The sequence below is a fragment of the Haemaphysalis longicornis genome, unplaced genomic scaffold (assembly GCF_048455015.1).
Source record: "Haemaphysalis longicornis isolate Haplotype H1 unplaced genomic scaffold, Haemaphysalis longicornis Haplotype H1 scaffold_6, whole genome shotgun sequence".
In the NCBI taxonomy this organism is placed as follows: Eukaryota; Metazoa; Arthropoda; class Arachnida; order Ixodida; family Ixodidae; genus Haemaphysalis; species Haemaphysalis longicornis.
In genome coordinates, this window is record NW_027526407.1 from 11,860,455 (window position 1) to 11,880,159 (window position 19,705).

The window sequence follows — 19,705 nt, forward strand, 5'->3', positions numbered from 1 at the left end:
GAAAGACGAACGCTCGGCCGATCTAACGATATCAAAATGGCCGCGCCCGGTGGCACCGTTGCGGAGATACAGCGCTCCGAAAATTGCAGTTTTTTCGCCCTTTTGCGCTGATAGTTTGTCACCGCGCCTGGCAAAACTATTTTTTACGCCACTTTGCGACGCTTTTCAGCGCAAAAACTTTACAGACGCACAGAATAGGAAATATAAAAGCCGAATATGTGGCTTTCAAAAAAATGATGTTTTGGTCATTTTTCTGAAGTTGAAAGCCGCGTCCCCCGTTAACCCGCCAACGCACCGCAGGCAATGAGGCACACTGTAGTGGAGGGCTCCGGATTAGTTTTGACCATTTGGGGATCTTTAACCTGCGCCAAAATCCTGTACAGACGCGTGTTTTTGCATTTCACCTCCGTCAGAAAAGCGGCCGCCACGGCCGGGAATCGAACCCGCATACTCGTGCTCGCATTTTCCAAGTAACCATTTTGACACAATGGATGGAAGTCCAGTTTCATGCACAAGCCGTGTTGTGTCCAGAACTATTACCAGAGCTTTCAAGTTGACCAATCAGTCTATGGAGAAACACATTATTTACTTGACAGGTTGCTATTACCCATTTTAACAAAGCTTTCGCTTTCATGAAGTGCCCCTTGGCCTACAAAGCACACTAACAGTCAGTAGCCACGCTTCATGCAAGGCGCGCTCATCACTACAGACTTGCTTCCAGGTAGACATGCATCAAGGAAAGCCCTCAGCTTCTTGAACATGTCAGCATCACCAAACGGAAGACAGTGTACTCCTGGAAACCAAGCTCAACCTCACCACTACGGGGAAGGTTTTCTCTCGCATGCCATGGTGGACAAGTTCTGAGGAGATCACCAGCCAATTTTATCCCCTCCAGTGCAAAAGAATGATGGAGAAGGCAAAACCTTCAGTGCATTGCTTAAAAGTTGCCTCCCTGTTGGTGATAAGGCCTTCAGGAGTCTTTAATGCTCCATCAGTAGGCAAAACATTCTCTCCTACATGACCACGCCAACGTTGACAAGAAAGCTTGTGCCAAGCAAAGTCCACAGCTACATGCAGAACTTAAAGGCCAACTGCACTCAAATTTCACCTCGGCCAAATTTATTTTTAACGTCTAGTAAGTACCACCAAATCAGCTGGGACACAAGTCCCAGCTGATTTCACGATAGCCCTGTGAAACGCCTCGTTATTCAGTCGGAAGCGTTTAAAAAAGCTTCACCCCTGCTGGCGGATCGCGTAAACAGCCATGACGCGCCTGTGACGCTCCAGCCGATGGGGGCTTCTTCCTCTGGCGAGCCACAGAGCTGGAGAACCGGTCGAGCTCTGCTGTGCACACTTCACCCATATGCTGGCCCGTGCGCACGTAAAGCTTGCACGCAAGGCGTACCTCCGAACTGCTGACCGTCCAGCCGCTCGCTGGATGGCCGCAATGTCACTTCAATGGCTGCGCTCTCCTCAATTTCGATTTCAAAATCGCCGGTTTTTACTAACCGCTTGCGGTGTCCATGTGCATATTTTAGCTGTTGTATTTTGCATCTTGCTTTCTTTTTCAGCAGACTATACGAAAATAGTGTTTTCAAGAGGTCGAAATTTTGAGTGCAGTTGGCCTTTAATTCCTCAATACCTATTGATTGCTACTACACCACAAATAGAAGACCCAAGGGCACAATTCCGAGCCTAATACCCCCTTTCCTCCTCTGTGGCAGAACCCTTACAGAGCCAGACTGATAGCATAACAAGGCACTTCTCTGACCACCGAGCTCTGTTTGCAAAAAGTCATGGGCAGATGTCAGCAATTGAAGTTTTACAAATACAACCCGCAACACCAGGCGACTTCAACCTGGTTCTGATTACCTTGGGCTCAATGACAGTAGCACACAGGCCATAATGCCAGAATGTGAAGTTGCGTACAATCATTGTTGGTTGACATGTGGTTGTAATCCCAAATTTTTGAACTGCCAACTTGTTTCCCAAACGTACCACGATTATTTTTTTTTCCTTATTGGGGTGTTTGCACAGGGTTTTTTCCTTTAGGTTTTAAGCTCAGTTAAATTAAAATAAAAGTAAAATAAAATAAACATGTGCAGCTTTCCAGCTCATCGCAATTCTTTCAGAAGTAATTACTCTGCAGTTATTTAGCGTAATTTAAGAATTTTGGCACTGCTAATACTGAAGGCGACAGCTTGCATTGTGCAGAGTTTGAAGTTCTGTGCTTAACTTTACTACGTTACAGAGCCAAGGAAACTATTCCACTGAAATGTATGGGCGTTAACCTTTGACAGCGAGTAAGGCAAAAACTATTTAGAATTCTGGAAAGTTCTCTCCCAGTGTTCGTGGCCAAGTCGACTCTCTGCTCCATGCGAAATATAACTTTCCTGCAGTGGTTCCACTAGGTTTCTGAGAGTTCGACATTTTGAGCGAGAAAGCTGAGGATGAAGTAAAATAAAATTTTTGACACCCAAGTCACCCCTCAGTGCCCACAAACCCTGGTGCGAATCTGGTCATCCCCTCGAGGTGTTGTTACTAAGAGGTCCTGTCGCGGGCCCCATCTGCGATGGTTTAATGCAGGACGTGAAAATGACACTCGCGCTAGGAGTCAGTGGAGAGGGAAATATGACACAAATTATGAGAAGGCTGTTCTCAATCGGAAAACGGGCAAAGGATAGAAAGGACGAAGAAAACAAATTGGGGCAAGGGGAAAACAGAAAGAATTGCAGTTGTATACGGTCTCAAGAGGGCTCGGCATAGTTCAATGATAAGAAGAGCAAGGGCTTGAGGTCAACGAGCGGGATGGGCTCACAGATGTGGGAAGAAGCTGCAGCCCGTGATCCATCGTGTCCCAGCCACTGGTGAAGTCGAGCTCGTCGCAGAAGCAGCCTGGCGTAGCACGCCCTCCACCGAGCAGGAACAGAATGGAGCTCACCACACGAGCACCTCAATAAGTGCATCACCGCTTGGCACTAATACAACAGGTGGCCCCCGATGGCTTGACAGGAGACTCAAGACGTGCCTGCACACGGTACAATAAACCGTTAAGTTCCGAGAGAACGCCCTCCCCCAAAACATCGCCCACCACCCTTTAGGGGTGAAATATTCAATTCATTAAAGGGGTCCTGAAATACCTTCCGCCGATGCATGGATGTATATGTACCCAAATAAAGCAATGTATTTGCAATCTCCTCCCGCAAGAATTTTGTTAAAGCGATGAGTATTAGCTGAGAAATCGTAAATCAAAAACCGCGCATTATCGTCGCTCCGCGTTTCCTCCTCCTTTCGACTTACTCTCCGCTGTTGACGGCGCGAGAGCTTTGCCTCCCATGATGCTGCGCTCCGCAGCGGTGACGTACTTCCGCTATTGCGCTGCTACTGTCGTCTGCTACGGGCAAGCTTTGTTGACACCATGAATCCCGCACTTCGCTCAAGGCTGGAAAACCGAACGAAAAATCTGGCCGCATGTGTGCGGCGGCCTGGCCTTGCCCTTTCGCGGTGTTCGTTGGTGCAGTTGCTATCGGTGGCACGTGACTTTTTATCGGCGACGAACTCTCAGCCGTACGGGGAAGATCGTGCGCTCGTTCCCTTTGATGCACCGACACTGTTTATCCAAAAAGTGCCGTATCAGATGTGGCCCCGCTGGTGCCGGGTCTTATTTTGCGGCGGTCGTAATTCCTGCCGGCGGCATGTGAAAAAGACATTTTAAATCGATACAGAACCCGTGCACAAAACCCTTCAATCATGTGACCAGTTCAGCTTGGGGCGACGCGTGGTGGAGAGCGGCAACGTTGGCAAAACATGCTCCGGCGCGGCTCTGAGCTTTCTAGCGCTGGAGCGAGCGCCACTTCTTTGAGAATGTCAAACATCGGTTGCCTTGACAACAAGGCACAAACCACTGTAGAACTCAGTTACGGTTGCGTGTTCCCGGTCAGCTCGGGGCCCCACCTCGCGACATGTGGGCACTGCAGGCGTACCACCCCACTCCCATTGGGAAGTGCGAGATGCGTTTGACTTGACATTACAGGAGGCGATGGTGCGTGTGTGTTGTGGACGTCTTTGTTTCGCGATGCTATGCGACGTTGTGCTTCTGCGGGTGGATAGTGCTTCCCATGGTCTGGGTTATCTTTCTCGAGCGACGTACGACTCAACTTCGCATGGGGTATGTGCAGTGTGCGTGGCTAAAAGCCATCTCGGCTTGTGCGCCGGAGTTAAGTGACTTGCTGTTCGTCCCCGCAAACCGCGCGCGAGGTGAGTGCCGAATTTACGACGGGCAGGAGGAGGCAACCCATCGTCTTTCAATCGCGGTTCAGACTTGCAACGCATGTTGTGACGTTGTGTTCGTTCGAAACCCATCTCTGGATTGTTTTGAAGTAGAATAAAATGTATGCGTTAAACCCGGGCATTCGGCTCAGGGCTCTGCGATTGCACGAAAGAAGTGCCACGGGGCTTCAACGCTTTCTTTGCGGAACATACTCAGGTAAGGGAATATCCATGTCATGTTATGGCCGTGCTGCATTTAATACAAACGGTTAAACGTTTGTTTACACTTGTTTTGTTTGTCGTAAAATGTTCAAGCACTCCGGCACTCCGCCGGCAGATCAGCCGGCGAGCCGACGCTGAGCAGACGACTCATCTCTTTGCCGGAAGTGCGTGAAAAAGCCGCCCAATAGCAGGATGTCTAGCTCATGACGAACATCTGGGAATCGATGATGTAGACATGTGAAGATGGCGGCGTCCAAAAACACGAAGGAAAGGGTGAGAAAAAAGCGACAAACTTTGCAACAAAAGTGTGAGCTTTCCGCTGCGCGTAAAAGAGTAATACTTGGCACAGATGATGTTGACGACCCAATCTAACGATTGCGCTAGTTCATTTAGTGTGCTCAAAACGCCTTTCAGGGCCCCTTTAAAGGACGCTAAAGATCGTTCACCCCCTAAAATCAATGGGTTCAGCACCAATGAGCACAAAAAATGCGAAACATCTATTCCTGTGTTGGTGCAGTCACTTATTTGTCCTTTCCACACTTGACCCGAAAATTTGCCCATCTCGTTTCTTTTTATATATATATATATCCGCAGCTCTGGCGGTGTGGCCACTTTTTTGTAGTTTTTCGCAGCTGACCCGAAAGTTCGCCCATCCTGTAATTTTCCTTTGATATCTCTGTACTTTGGGTGGGCATTCTTTCGGAACGTTACCGCACAAATAAAGTGTACCATTTACCATATCTCCGTCTTTGTCTTTTCTATGCTGTTTTCACCGTGAACATACACCAACTTGCCCAGTTCGTTGCATTCGTAAATAAAGAAGGTTTCATCGTTGCAAGTATTAAAAAACTTGGAAGTGGTACATACTGCCGGCACTTCAATCTGTAGGGATGTTTTGCCGGCACCGTATACGGATTACTTGAATCAGCTTGTTTCATTGTGACTGGTATTTCTGCCTCAGAGTCTAGCGCTGTTAAGTGTGGCAGCGTGGCACGGAATAGTTTTGGCTCCATCTGCTGATCCTAAAGGCATTGGTTCAATTAAACCACATTGTGAACGTCAAGCCACATGTAGTTTTTCCCTTATTCGTGGTGCTTTTTTTAGCGGTGAAGACCTTTAGGGGGGGGGGCTGCTGGTGTTTCCTGTTGCCGCAATCGTCGTTCGTCTCATGTAGTCACAGTACTAAAACACCAGGACACTCATTTACGCCCCGTGATAGAATGCAACGCATACTAAAAAAACACTGGAACACTCATTTGCACTTCACGCTAGAGAGCTTCATGCTTCAAAGACAAGAGACTTTTACAGTAAAGCTGTATACCTCTACCTCCCAACGGTTTCATCTCTGTAGGCGAAAATGCCAAGGCGCCAAGAATACACTGATACACTGCATGCTTCGCCCCTCACCAGGTTTCATGGTCGTGGAGATGGACCAGGATTTCTTAGAAACTTGTTACATAACGCAGGTCTTCTGCTAGGTTTGCCTGCGCCACTACGTTTGGGGTTCCATTCAATCAAGACCTGCCTTCATGATATGGATTAGGTCGGGTTAAATGAGATGTTGGGTTATAATGCACACTGATGGAGCATGCACAAAAACTATGTAGCATGGCAGAAGATAGTAGAATACCTCTACTGCCCGCACAATATGCACATTACTAGAACTTACCTTTCGACGGGAAGTAGTTGCTCTTTCCGCTCACACAGCTCTCGGGTGGCTCGTGGTTAATGCCCGCGTATGTGCCCATTCGCGCAGCCGACGTCAGCACGCACGGCCTTTCCACCGGTGGAAAACAGACATCACTTCAAATCAACTCTCCTTCAAAATCAACTCGGACACGATTCGCACAACTGATCACTAGTAGAGTGGACAATGGTTGGGTCAATTTCCACACTTCACCGAGCGCTGCCTGCATCAATAAAACCACAACGCGCGCACACTTGCTTGTCGACGGACTCGAGCGGCTAACATTCCTGTGGATCCCCACGGGCTTAAAAACCATCGTGCTCTTACACGAAAAGTCTTGCACATCCATAAAATGCTCCAAACGGCCTAGTTTGCTTATTTTGGAAATATGTCCCTTCTGTACTGAAATAAAAAAAATAAAACCCTCGCTTGCTAAATAAATAAACAAAAATGTGTTTGATTTACTTTTTAATAACAGAAGCGAACTAGGCCGTATGAACACTTTCTTGCATCTGTAAAACGTTCTGTATCGGTGTACGATGATTTTTTTAAGCCCGAAGGAAAGGTGAGTCCCACTTAAACCCGGCGGACTGTACAGCTAGTGCGCGGACACAAATCTCGTCCGTCAAAGTTGACTTAGTCCGCGCGGATAGAAATGCGCCGGTAATTGTGTTACCGTGCCGTGTTAAAGCTGCGACCCCGGCGATGCGATTCGGACGAGTTTGCTGAAGACTGCTCTGATCAATCGGGCAAAAGCGCCCCAAACGAACTCACAAAGCAAGCGCGCCAACCGCCAAAACACGTGTTAACATCCCCGGCGGATTACACCGTACGATGACGCCGGGCAAGTCTCACCGTCGCTTTTGTAGCGTTTGCTGATAAAAATAAGGACTTAGTAACAAATATGAATGGAGACGATAGGCTGCAAACGCCTCATTTTCTTGAGTAGCGACGTTCAGGTCGAAAGTGACAATGGGTTCACTACTACCGCGGATTTCATCCCAAAAAAGCCGCTTTCTCGAGTAAATAGAACATCGCCACACTACGACACAACAACTTCTTGATAGATTAAACGAACGCCAGGTTTAAACCTTTGGCGCAGACGCTCAAACATTTAACATCAGCACTTTTCTGACTCACCGGCCACACAGCTCTTCACAACACACTGCCCGCACGCACGCACCTGTTGTAACCATTGTAACCGTACACAATATTGCGTGCTATTTGCACTAGGAGTGTTATTGCAAATTTTACGATTCTTGTCTGTACGTGGTGTGCAAATCAAAACATCTAAAGTACAAACTTCGCAGTTTTACATTCGTGTTGCCTGCGTTCTCCGATTCACTGATAAGAGATGTTTGATGGTTGGTCTACGTGAAATTTCCACGCCTTGAAGCGGAGGCAGCGACCAACTTTTATAGGTACTTGGCAGCGACTCCACGCGATGCCGCGTCACCGACGCCGCGCGTTTTGAAAGTTGTTACAGCGAAAACAAAGTAGAGATCGCTGCAGAGACGTGTACGTGGAGTTACCAAGCACCAAATGCATTTATATCACCTGAAACAGATTCAGTAAAACACGAACATAGTTGGCGAAAAATAAAAAAGAAAAAAGTTGCAGGTGACATGCGACGCGATTGCGTTAATTACCTCGGCATCGGCGGAGCGTTTGGAAACGGGGTTGCTGCATTTAGCATTTATGCTTCCCAATACTAAAGTTTAGTCAGGCTTAGTTTAGAGAGCTAGGCTATCCGCAACTGTGTTTTTATCCCCGCGGCGCAGGAGAGGCGACGGCCATCGACTCTTGGGTGGGTTAAGATGTGGGCGTGAAAAGTTGCGGCTGCCGGTTACTGGCCAGTTTAAGCGAGCAGGCGAGAGTGCCAGTTTTTAAAAGTGTTTATTCTTGAGCGCCGTGGCCCAAATGAACGTTTTCGTTTTTTATATGACACAGCGAGAGAAAGCCCTTGTTGAGAACGTATAATGTGCTGTTGGGCTAGTTGGTGCATTATGTATCACGAAACTTGCGCTAAATAGACATAAACAGACGCATCGTCCGTCTTCCTTCGTCTGTTTATGTCTATTTAGCGCAAGTTTCGTGATACTTGTTGAGAACGATTTAGTGAGTTTTAAAAAGGCGGGGGCGGGGGCCAGAAGAGTTGATAGCCCCGAACTCTTCAACCCGAGGTCCAGGGCCCCAGAATTCGCTCACGTTGACATAGAGTTCCCAAGCTAAACAGATAGCCTGCCATGGATTGTTACATACGAGAAGGCGTCCCCGAACCAGGCCCCATCGCCTCCATCATGTGTGGTAGCGAGGTGGTCGAGTGGTCAGTAGTCTGCCTTGGTGATGACAAGAAGGCGAAAGCAAACTTAACTGGCTTTACTGCATGGCGAGAGGTGAAGTGTGACGTTACAGAAACAATACCCTTACGGGCGAGGTTACAGCCGGACTCGAGCAGAGCATGCAGCGCTCCTGGCAGAAGCCCGGCGCGGTCTGGCAACGGCCACAGAAAGCACTGGATTTATACATATGAGTAATGGCCCCGCCGCTTTCCTAGTGCTTTTTCACGCGGCCAGAGCCGAACAGTGTGCAGACACACACAAACACTCTTTCAAGAGTTCGTGAGGGCCGGCAGTAGTGGCACACGCGCACGTTGAGACTGAGAGAGGGAGAGCGGAAATCTTGGCGAGCAGCGTCCGCTTCGCGGTGCATGTCTCTGCATGCACAGTTTGTTTTTGTAGCGTGAGCTACACTGACCGAGGTTGAGCAGTCTCGCGTGGCTCCTGGAGAGCCTTGCTGCGCATGCGCGGGGAGCAGTGACGTCACACGACGCACAGAACGTTGCTCGCTGCCCGGCGTCTCTCACCCACACCCTACGTGCCCAGTGTCTTCGCCGACCTCCGTTCCGCACGTGGCGGCCCGGTCCACTTGATGGTCATGCGAGGGGTGACCGGGTGTGGAACCGATGTCTCGTGCGTCGCAGCCACACCGGCGTGCGCCTGTGGAACCAGCTTAGCTCTGGGGCGATTGGTGACGCTGCGCCTGAGCCGCTTGATAAATAAACATGTATTGTATCAGATAATGCGTATACCGTGTGTGTGTGTCCTTGAAGCAGCAGTAAGCATGATAATCACCCGCCGCGGTGGCTTAGTGGCTAAGGCGTTGTGCTGCTGAGCACGAGGTCACGGCTTGGATTCCCGGCCACGGCGGCCGCTTTTCTGAAGGAGGCGAAAAGAGAGAGAGAGAAACAACTTTATTGACAGTCCGGCATGGGATGGGGGGTGGGGTGAGACGAGCGTGCTAGACAGCCTGGGGCGGCAGCCTACTCATGCCAACCCGTGAGGGTGACGTTTTCGGCTGCTGTCTCGCCAGGATGTCCAGCACGTGCTGGACCACGTCTCTTTGGTCTCCAGGGTCTTGGCTTGTGATCTTGCTGCGCATGGCAGGAGGCATTGCTTCGTCTAGGCGGTCTGGGGTGGGTGCAGTTCCAGAGCAAGTGTCTCTGGGTGGCTCTTGCTTGTTGACATTGTTGACAGATGTCTGTTGTATATACGGCGGGGCATATGTGTCGTGCCAGTACGGGTGTCCATATAGCCTGTGCTTGTATTTGTCGTAGTGTAGTAGCTTCCTTGCGGGTGAGGTCTCGACGGGGGGGGGGGGGGGGGTGGAAGAGGCATCTATTTGTTCTGTACCACTGGAGAATGTCTCCGTAGGAGGTGATGGAGTATTCATCGTCATTGGACCGAGGTGCCAGGTGAATCGAGGGGCGGGGTGGGGACCCGCGGCTGGTTAGCGCGTGTGCCTCCATGTCTGCCTCTTCATTCCGGTTCGGTCCTATGTCTAACTGCCCAGCGTGTGCGGGGAACCACTTGATGGTAATGTTGGGGCCTGATGATATTGTGGAGCATATTCTGGCAGTTGTATTACTGACGTTGTTTGTAGCGAAGTTGAGTATGGCCGTTTTCGAGTCGCTGAGGACCGTGCGGCATTTCGGAAGCGTAAGTGCCAGTGCAATGGCCAGCTCTTCGGCTTGTGTGGGTGTCTTGCACTGTATGCTTCCAGATGTTTGGAGTATAGGCTCCGGACAGCGAAGTTTGCCGCGTGAGCGCAGCGCCAGCCGCGACATGCACGCGCAACTCTGGGTAGGTCCCACCGCGCTGACCGCCTTCAGCGCCAGTGAACGCAACTTAGCAAAAAACGTTTGCTATAACGTTATTTGCGCGTATATGTACTACATAGTGCAACAAAGTCATGTAAAGTGTTATGCAGTCGGGGGAAGCCTCCAAATAAAACGGGGCACTGATAAACTGCTGTCGCCTCGCTTTCGAGAGCCGTAGGCTAGCACAACTGGGAAGCATGTATTCAAGGCTTTGCATTCTCCCGCGGATTCTTCTTCTGTTTTTTTTTTTTTCGCAGTTACCGAGCATGGTTACTGAATCTTGAAAGGCCCAATTAAGCAAGCGGATTACATGCTGCCGTGGTGTACGATCAGCTTGTTAGTAGGCTGGTTATAGGCGGTCAATACACATAATTGCGCTCGGAATTTGGTAACAAAGAGGGCTCCCAAGCACAGTTATAGCATTCTAGCTTTATCACCCAGCGGTTGTACTCTGCTTCATATATTCCACGTGCTTATACCGCCGAATTAAATACATATAACCACATGTGGGGCGCGGACACTTATAGGCGTTAATGTTCCCAAATGTTTCTCGAGCATTTGGATAGCATAAAATCACCGCCTCTTCTTGCTAAAGAAACAATGAAATTGTTGTCTAAGCCACTGAAAAGCAAAGAAAAATAGAGCTAAAACGTGCCGCAATCAAAGTTGGAACAATATGTACACAGGAAAAAAAAATTCGTGTTTGGGGAGGAGGAGGAGGAGGACAAACTTTATTTATCATATCCGTTGTGATTGCGGTCACTCCGGACCAGTGAGGGGTGTACTCAGGGAACTAAATTTTTTCCCTTGTGACTTTTGTTGCAAAAGTGTTGATGGTAATAAAAGCGCTACTATTCCTTCCTAACGGAGGTCTCCTGCCAAACCCGTTGGCGTGGAGAGAAAAAAAATACCCGAATATGAATATTCCGTAATTTATTCCGATACGCCTATTAGATTTTCTGCTTACCCCTCCCCATACCATCCCTGCCCAAAGGAATTTCTTGTGATGGCCTTCTCGTGATGAGTTTCTTTTTGGGGGGCGTGTTTACTTAAATGCAACTAACGTACTGTGCTACAACTGGAAGCCCAAAAGTTTATCGGCGAAGCGGGCACTTATTAACGTCCGCACTTTCGCTATACCCCAACAAACGTGAATTTCATACTGTTATATGTATGGAGCATCACACTCGGATCAAAGACCTATATGTAACTCCCGTGTGGTCCAGTTCGTAGTTCTGCAGTCGCATGCAAGTGCACTCACATGAATGGAATACCCCGCGCGGAAACATCGCGCAACTAGTCTGATATATTTGCAGACAAAGCCTCCTCTTTCGTGGAGTCAACAATATGAATTACGTTTTCTTTTGAAGCGAAACATGCTGATCTTGAGAAAGGTTTGCTCCGCAGGCAGGCTGTACAAGCGTTTCTCTTCTGAGAATCACGCCTATGCGGCCTTTATATGCCTTCTCATACGCGAGTTCAACCGAATAAATCCTTCTCCATTCACATGCACTATGTGGCAGGATTACTTTACAATCTATTATTTTGTTTTAAGCGCAAAAGGGGTGACTAATATGCTTAATCCGCGCTGCAAAAAGAAGAGCGCCCCCGAGACAGCAGCGTACCGGCTTGCGGGGACCGACCCAGTGTTGCGCATACTGCCGAAGGGGGCGCTGGGTGTCGCGGGCTCCGTGTCGCCCTCTGGGCGCTGTCCGGAGCATGCGAGGACGGCTGCTACATACGTATCTGGTTGTTGGGAGTATTGTGCTATGTCCACGTAGTAGGCGTGTGTGTCTTTGACGTGCCACTTCGTAAGGGCCGTGGCTCTCGCCGACCGTCTCTCTTGATGAGCCTGTGGGTGCATGTGCTTAGGTAAGGGGGGAATCCGTAGGCGTTGGGCGAGAGTCCGGGGTAGCGGAGTTGCTTTCTTTGGAGCCGTTGTAGGTGTGTTGAGTCCGATTCTTTGTAGTATTGCTCGCCCTGTCCTGGTCTGGGACAGTCTGTGATACTGAGCTGTGCTTTGGGCTTCTGCGATTTTGTCTGTCATATTATGTACTCCTAGTGCGAGCATGCGGTCCGTATTGGTGTGGGCGTATAGTCCCAATGCTGTCTTGTAGGTTCGTCTGATCATTGCATCTATCTTTAGCTTTTCGGCCGCCTTCCAGTTGTGGAAGGATGCCACGTAAGCGATGTGACTTAGTGCAAAGGATTGGGTGAGTCTAAGTAGACTATCTTCTCTCATGCCTTGGTATCGCGTGGCCACTTTCCGCAGGAGTCGAGTGGCCATCGTGAGCTTGGCGTGGAGTTTCTGCACTGTGACGTTGTTGTGGTGCGAGTCTTGTATGTGCAACCCGAGCACTCTGATCGTTGGGACTTGTGTTATCGGCATTCCGTCCTGGGTGACCACATTGATGGGGGTGTGTTGTTTGGTTGGCCTTCTCGTTCCTGGTGGTGGGATCACTAGAAGTTCGGATTTTGTTGGCGAACATTTGAGTCCAGTGGGGCGTAGATGTTCTTCGACTGCAGTGACGGCTTCTTGGAGGGCCGCTTCTATCTGGCTGTCACTACCCCCTGTTAACCACAACGTGATGTCATCTGCATAGATCGTGTACCGGATGTTACTAACTTGTTCGGGTCTTCTAGCTACGCCTATCATGACTATGTTAAACAGCAGAGGGGAGATTACGGAGCCTTGTGGGGTGCCCGTGCTTCCCAGCTGCTTAGGTGGGAGTTGCAGTTCCCCTGCCACGAGCCTTGTGATTCGGTTGGTCAGGAAGTCCTTGATATACGCGAAAGTTCGCTGTCTCATATTGAGGTTGGACACTTGCTGAAGTATTGCCGAGTGGTGTACGTTGTCAAAGGCTCCTTGAGTACCTTTCCGAGTACTGCTCTGTTGTCCAGGGTGGGGAATTTTCGATCAATGATTTCGTGCTTGAGAAGCAACATGGCGTCTTGGGTGCATAATTTGGCTCGAAATCCCAGCATCGTGTCTGGGTAGATGTCGGATTCTTCCAGGAACCGTTGCCAGCGATTGAGGAGTACGTGTTCGAGCACCTTTCCCACACAGGATGTTAGAGATATAGGTCTCAGGTTGTCAATGTGGGGTGGCTTGCCCGGTTTGGGGATGAGTACCGTTTTCGCAGTCTTCCATTGTTGCGGGAGCTTGCCCGTGCGCCAGCACTTGTTGAAGTATTTGGTTACGGCTTCTATTGCTGTGTCGTTCAAATTTCGGAGCGCCTTGTTGGTAACTTGATCTGGGCCGGCCGCCGATTTACAGTTAATGGTTTGAAGCACTGCACGCACTTCCCATTCTTCTATATCGGCGTCTAAAAGGTCATTGGGTGCGCCTTCATAGTTTGGGAGAGGGTCTGGTGGTGTTGCAGGGAGGTACTTGGCGTCCAGGCGTCTTTGTACTTCGGCTTCTCCCAATTCTCGGACGGCTTTGTGGATGGTTCTGTTCAGCGTGTAATGTTGAGCGCCCTTGGTGGTCTGGTCGTTTAGTAGGTGGCGCAGAAGATGCCACGTTCTGCTTTTGTGAAGTTGGCCATCGGCCTCTTGACATACTGCATGCCATTGTTGTCTGCAGAGGGTTGTGCTGTGTTGTTCTATGTCCCGGTTGAGTTGTGCTATGCGTTTTCGGAGTTTTCGGTTGTGGCGTTGGCGTTTCCACCGCTTCTTCAGGGAGTTGCGTGCTTCTAGGAGGTGAGCTAATCTACTGTCTATCATTGGAACCTCTTGCTCCGCTTCTAATGTCTGAGTTGCGTCCTTGGTTGTAGCGTTTAACAAGTTGGTCCATGCTTCTATGTCTTCGATGGTATCCGGTGTTCTCTCGTCTAGCTTTTTCCTGTATTCTTTCCAATCAGTGAGGTGCTGGTGCCATGGTTTCTGGGTAGCCGTGGCGATGGGTAAATTAATTTCGAGTATACAATGGTCGCTACCTAGCGTTTCTCCAGTGTTCCTCCAAGTGATACTTCGTGGTGCAGTGGGTGTTCTTATGAAGGCGAGATCTGAGTTTGTGTCTCGTTGTGCCGAAGTTCCATTTCGAGTAGGTGCGTTTGAGTCGTTTAACAATTGGTAGCCTGCATCCATGGTTTCATCATAGAGGCTGTGGCCTTTGGCTGTGGTATGGGTGTATCCCCAGGCTGTATGTTGTGCATTGAAGTCTCCGCATAATAGGGTGACGTTGGGGCCGGCAAGTTGTTGTGTTTTGTGGACGAGGGTGCGAAACTTCTGTTGGTAGTGCTTGGGGTTGCTGTATATGTTGATTATGAACGTGCTTTCTCGATGTCTTCGTTTCGCGGTTACTATTTCGATTGTGGTGTGCTCGATGGCGCCGTTAGGGAGGAGGTCGTGATCGATTGAGGTGAGATTCTTCTTGACCAAGGTACAGACCCCTTGCCCTGCCCCTTTTCCAACAGTTCGAGCGCTGGGTGGCTTCGCAAAGGATCGGTATCCTGGCAGGGTTGGTGGGGTTTCGCTGTGTGTTTCTTGGAGTATTATTACGTCTGGTCTCTTGGGGCTTTGCTGTATGTATTGCTGTAATGACGCCTTCTTCCCCTGAATGCCATTGGGATTCCATTGCCAGATGAGGAGGTAATGTAATGTTGTGGCGTTGTGTCCTGGGTTAGGTGTGGCTGCTGATGCTATTCCGTCCATTGTTGAGGATGGATTGATGCTTGTTGCGGGTGAGTTCCTGACGTTGTTTGCGCTTTTATGAGCGATTCCAGCGTTGCCTGTATGTTCTGGATCATTGCCATCATTTGTTGGCATGTTTGTCCGAGAGCGTCGAGGCGTTGCTCCACCCCGTCGAGGCGTTCGCTGTTTGCTTTAACGGCCTGTTCGAGTCTGTCCTGGCGTTCTTCGAGGCTGTCTAGCCTTGCGTTGATTCTTCTTTCTCGTGCATTTTCGAGTGCCCTCTTCTTGGGTGCTGGTTCACTTGTCTTAACTGTGTTCAGCATTTCGGATTCTTTGCTGCTAGTGTCTGTGGCGATGGGGACTTGTGTATCCATGGCTGAGGTGCCGTTATTTTCGCTCTGTGCTGTAAGTCTTTGGTGGGGTGGCATTGTCGGTACCGGAGTTATTTGTTGTTGCTTGGCGTTGAGAAGCTGGTCCAACTTGGCGTTTATGGCTTGTATATGGGCATCTTGTTCGGTGATGCGTCGCTTGAGCTGGTCGTTCTCCGCTCGCAGTGCTTGGATGGTAGAGTCCCTTTGTAGAACTTCGGCGTTGCGAGGATTATGGTGCGACGTTTGAGGGTTAATCACCTGTGCCCACACTCTTAACAAAAAAGCTCGTAAAAGGGTAGTAACGGCTGTATTTACTAACTTTTTAGGCAGTTTACTACCCCAAAATTCGGTACGTAGTTCCTACCACTAAGTGTGGAACCGTTACTAGTCTAGACCGTGTACTTAGTAACTGCTGCTGGTTTGATACTAACATTCACGGAAGTAACAAATTCTATGAATTATTGAACATAATAACTGCAGCTTTTTTTCCACACCAAATCACGATTAAAAAGTTTTTGCAAATCCCCATGCTGTCTTGTATATGCTCACATTAAACTGCATAATTCTGAAATTATCGATAAAATATTTTATTTTTATGACCAGCCCACCGACTCTCTCGGGGGCTTTCCGCTGCTGGCTATAAAAGCAAGAAGATCAGATGTATTTCTAAGGTAACTAAGTAATACTCGCTCTCCTCGTGCATCCCGTTGACTTTCTTGCTCAATTCAGTTGTTGATTGTCCACGTGTGATATGTGCGTGATGAATGTGTCTATGTCGCGCTGCGCACTCAGTAGATCCACATTGTCACGCGTAGTTTTTTACTAGGTCATGCATGACCAATTAGTAAAAGCAACTACCTACCTAGTCAATACTGGGACAAGTAACTGGTTAGTGTTCTGGTAGTAAGTGCGCCGACCTTTTTTTAAGAGTGGCAGCTGATTCTTTCGCCTTGGCGTGGCTTGCTGCGGTTGGTTTCCATGTGTGGGTTGCGATTGTCGTCCGTGCTTCTGTTACGGCTTGCTGAGCGACCTCTGCTCTTATCTCGCTGTCGTGAGCAACTGCGTCTCTCTGATATAGGTGGTTGTTGGCGTGTCTCATTCTGTTGTTGTTGCTGCTGCTGCGATTGTATTCGCAGCTGTGGGAAGTCTTGAGAAGAGAACGTTGACCCTTGTTGTGCGGCATTTCTGCGCTCCCATCTGCGTTTCGTGACTACAAAGGGCACCTTGTACTTGTTTGTGCAGTCCATTTCGCCTGTAGGGTGTGGTCCGTTGCATAGCCTGCAGTGGGGCCTGCACTGCATTGCGTGGTCCGCTGCTGGGTTGGGTGTGCCGCACGAAAAGCAGATTTTGGCTTCTGGTGTGGGGCATACATCAGCGCGGTGGCCAATTTTCCCGCATGTCCTGCATACGTCATAGTGCTGTCTGTATAATCCGCATTTTAGGAGCATGGAACCATATTTGACGTAGTTGGGGACTTTGGGGCCGGCGAACAGTACAATTACCGTGGTCGTGGTGCCAATTCGATGTGCCTCTAAGGCTATAGGGTTCGTGGGGTTGACTATGTTATCTTGTAAGTCCTCGGCCGTGTCCTCGATTGCGATGCCTCGGATTACTCCTTTAACTGTCCCGTGGGGTGCAGTGCAATAAGCGCGCGTGTCGTAGTTGCGGCCCCCGATGTATAGGGAGCGTACATTTGCGTAGTGACGTGCTCTAGTGTCATCGGGGGTGCTGACCACGATGATATTCTGCATGGGGTTGGTGCAGATTGTATCTTCTCGCGCTTCAGTTCTGGGAATACTGGCCGCGGTGAGGACAGCGGACATTACGATGTTGGCTTCAATTCTCGCTAGGCAAAGGCCTCCTCTTGGGCGCATCACAATCTTGGTCTCTTCCCGCGGCAGAATGTGTGGCATGCGGGATGCTTTGGTGATTTTCGTTACCATGCGTTTGGTGTGGACTTCGTTAAAATGCGGGGTTGTCGTGGCGTTTGGGGTAGTTTCATATTTCTGGGGCGTAGTAATTCTTTGGCTTACTTGTTTTCCCGTGATTTTCCATCCTTCGGTGTCGTTTGGATGTAGGTCGGTGCCTTGGACCACAATGGCGGTGCGTCCGGGGCTGCGATGAACTGCTTGGTCTTGCGAGGTGGTGGTAGTAGAATCCCTGCCACTTGCACAACAGTCCATGTCTTCTGTTGCGAGGGCCGCAAAACGATTTTGAGGAACTGCGTTGGGCTGCGAGGTAGCGGTAGACATCTCCTGTGATGAGGATCCGGACGTTGAGCTGTCGTGTCGGGCCGGGCGGCCGGCGCTGATGTGCGCAGCGGCCGCACTCGTGCTAAGCCTAGGCATGGTCCGTTAGGCCTAGCGTCGTGCGGGTGTAGAAGCACCACAATTTTACGAAAAGTCCAGGTCACCGGGCCACAAAAGGTGTCAAACGAGTCCGGGGATCGATGCGGACACTTTGGTGATGTATCCTCGTCGATTGAGAGTAATTTAGGCGGCGCAATTAGTAAAATCGGCGGAGCCCATGCGGAGCACGTCTGCTCAGCTCGGCGACCGGAGCGCCCCCCAGGAGGCGAAAAGCGAAAACGGTCGTGTGTAAGAGATTTCGGCGCACGTTAAAGATCCCCAGTTGGTCTACATTATTCCGGAGCCCTCCACTACGGCGCGCCTCATCGCCTGCGTTGCGTTGGCACGTTAAGACCTACAATAAATCAATCAAGCATGAAAATCAAGCTAATCCTAGACAACCAGGAAAGCTAAGAATAACCAGCTGAACCTGAGCTCACTACGTATATCCTGTCATAGCCGAGCTAAGCCACTGCTAATTTTTATGTTTTGTAGCTGCAACGGCTTGAGTCACTGCCAACGGGCCCCGCGCGGCAGACGCACGTAGTATCATGTTCGAGGAAGGTAGGCTCTGTCGCAAAGCCCATAAGCACTACACAAAACTTGCAGCACGCACGAACAGGGTAGCGGTACGCTGAATCGTGACATGATCTATATGACTGGAATATGTAATGTTTTAATTGTTTAGCACAGTTTAACTGCGTCCAAATTTAGCACAGTTATAAGATAATGTCAGACGTTTTCTACTAAACATCTTCGCTGATCTAGATTTGTGGATATCTGTGTTGATTTGTATGCATGCTGCGCAGAGTTTGCAATCCTTCGGCCATGAGATCCACGTGTGCAACGAAGAAGGGTGATGTTCCTGTGGGTAGAATAAGGAGACGTTCTCATTTTTTCTCTGGAAGGGGACTGTGGTAGCCGCAGTCAACACAGAGCACGGTATGTGAGTTAGCGTGTATCAATTGGTCCAGACCCTTGTGTCCGGGTATAATGTGATGTTAACTGTCATCATTGTAATTTGGAGAATCTTTCTCGAGCGTTTAAGTGCTTTAGGTAATCTGGCTGCAGCCAAAACAATAATGGCTTTTTGAGCGTTTGTAATGATAGCTAAGCAACTATTCTGTAGTTCCGCTAGGCGGATCACCACTAGGATGCGTCATATTTCCCCTTTATTTCCGTTCCTGTGTGCAGGAGGGTAATGATGTCGCAGCCATTGCCACGGTAGACCACTACAACAATGCCTTCGTAATTTCGAACGTCCCGACTTTGACGGTGTTTTCATGGTTTTGGAACTTTCCTCGAAATCCTGGCTTGTCACTTGTTATTGCGTATACGTTTGTATCTATGTTTATCGGTAGGGGTAGGGATTTTATGGAAAGGCGCTGGATCGGCTACATGTCCCTCATAGCTTGCAGCTGTTTTTTTCTATGAAGTTGAGCATGTATTCCATATGATGACCAGTCTTAATTTTGTTTTTTCTCGGACCTTTTTTTTTGGGGCTAGGGGTGGAACTCTGATTTTTTCAAAGCTATTATATGACGCAATATAAAGACCATTGCGGAGATCGCGAACATTGCAAGGTTGAGAGCTGCTTAGTGTGCTGTTCTGACATGCTGCTTTCATCAGTGCGTGTAGGTTTCGCGTACGGAAGGCTGTACGATATCTGACTAATGATCGATACCTGCATAAATTTTATCCTTTCTTGCATTCCCGCTCTTCCCCTGTACATACGGTTGAGAATGTGGTCCAAATGGTCAAATATATTTCCAGTACTTTAGCGATTTAGCCGCTTCTCTGTTAGGCCATGCCAAGCATTCTTACGGGAGTGTTCTATGGGAGCACATGCTGACCTATATTTAGGGGCGTTTTTTTAAAGCAAAGCTTTACTACTTCCGTCCAGCGTTTTCGCGGAGGATGCACAAGTAAAATTTTTGACCGGATACACATCCCCGGCGACACACCCCTCGAAGCGCATCGCGGTGCCCGCTGTCGGCGCTGCGCACAAGGCCCC

The 19,705-nt window shown here is 49.3% G+C and overlaps 1 protein-coding gene and 1 pseudogene across 1 annotated transcript; both read right to left on the reverse strand.

The window, feature by feature from the left end:
- Positions 1-9,417: 9,417 nt before the first annotated feature.
- Positions 9,418-14,157, reverse strand: LOC144141395 (uncharacterized; annotated as a pseudogene).
- Positions 14,158-14,980: 823 nt separating this feature from the next.
- Positions 14,981-17,749, reverse strand: LOC144141818 (uncharacterized). The gene is made up of 2 exons (XM_077673308.1): positions 16,281-17,749; positions 14,981-15,612 (listed from the first exon to the last, which is right to left on the reverse strand). The coding sequence occupies exons 1-2, from the start codon at positions 17,689-17,691 to the stop codon at positions 14,981-14,983; spliced, it is 2,043 nt and encodes a 680-aa protein (XP_077529434.1). The 5' UTR covers positions 17,692-17,749.
- Positions 17,750-19,705: the final 1,956 nt, after the last annotated feature.

Excerpts from the sequence above, each read along its gene's own strand:
- LOC144141818 (XM_077673308.1), bottom strand. The coding sequence starts at position 17,691 with ATGCCTAGGCTTAGCACGAGTGCGGCCGCTGCGCACATCAGCGCCGGC. Across the intron at positions 15,613-16,280 it reads ACGCCAAGGCGAAAGAATCA|TGTGGGCACAGGTGATTAAC; the intron begins GCTGCCACTCTT and ends TTTTGTTAAGAG.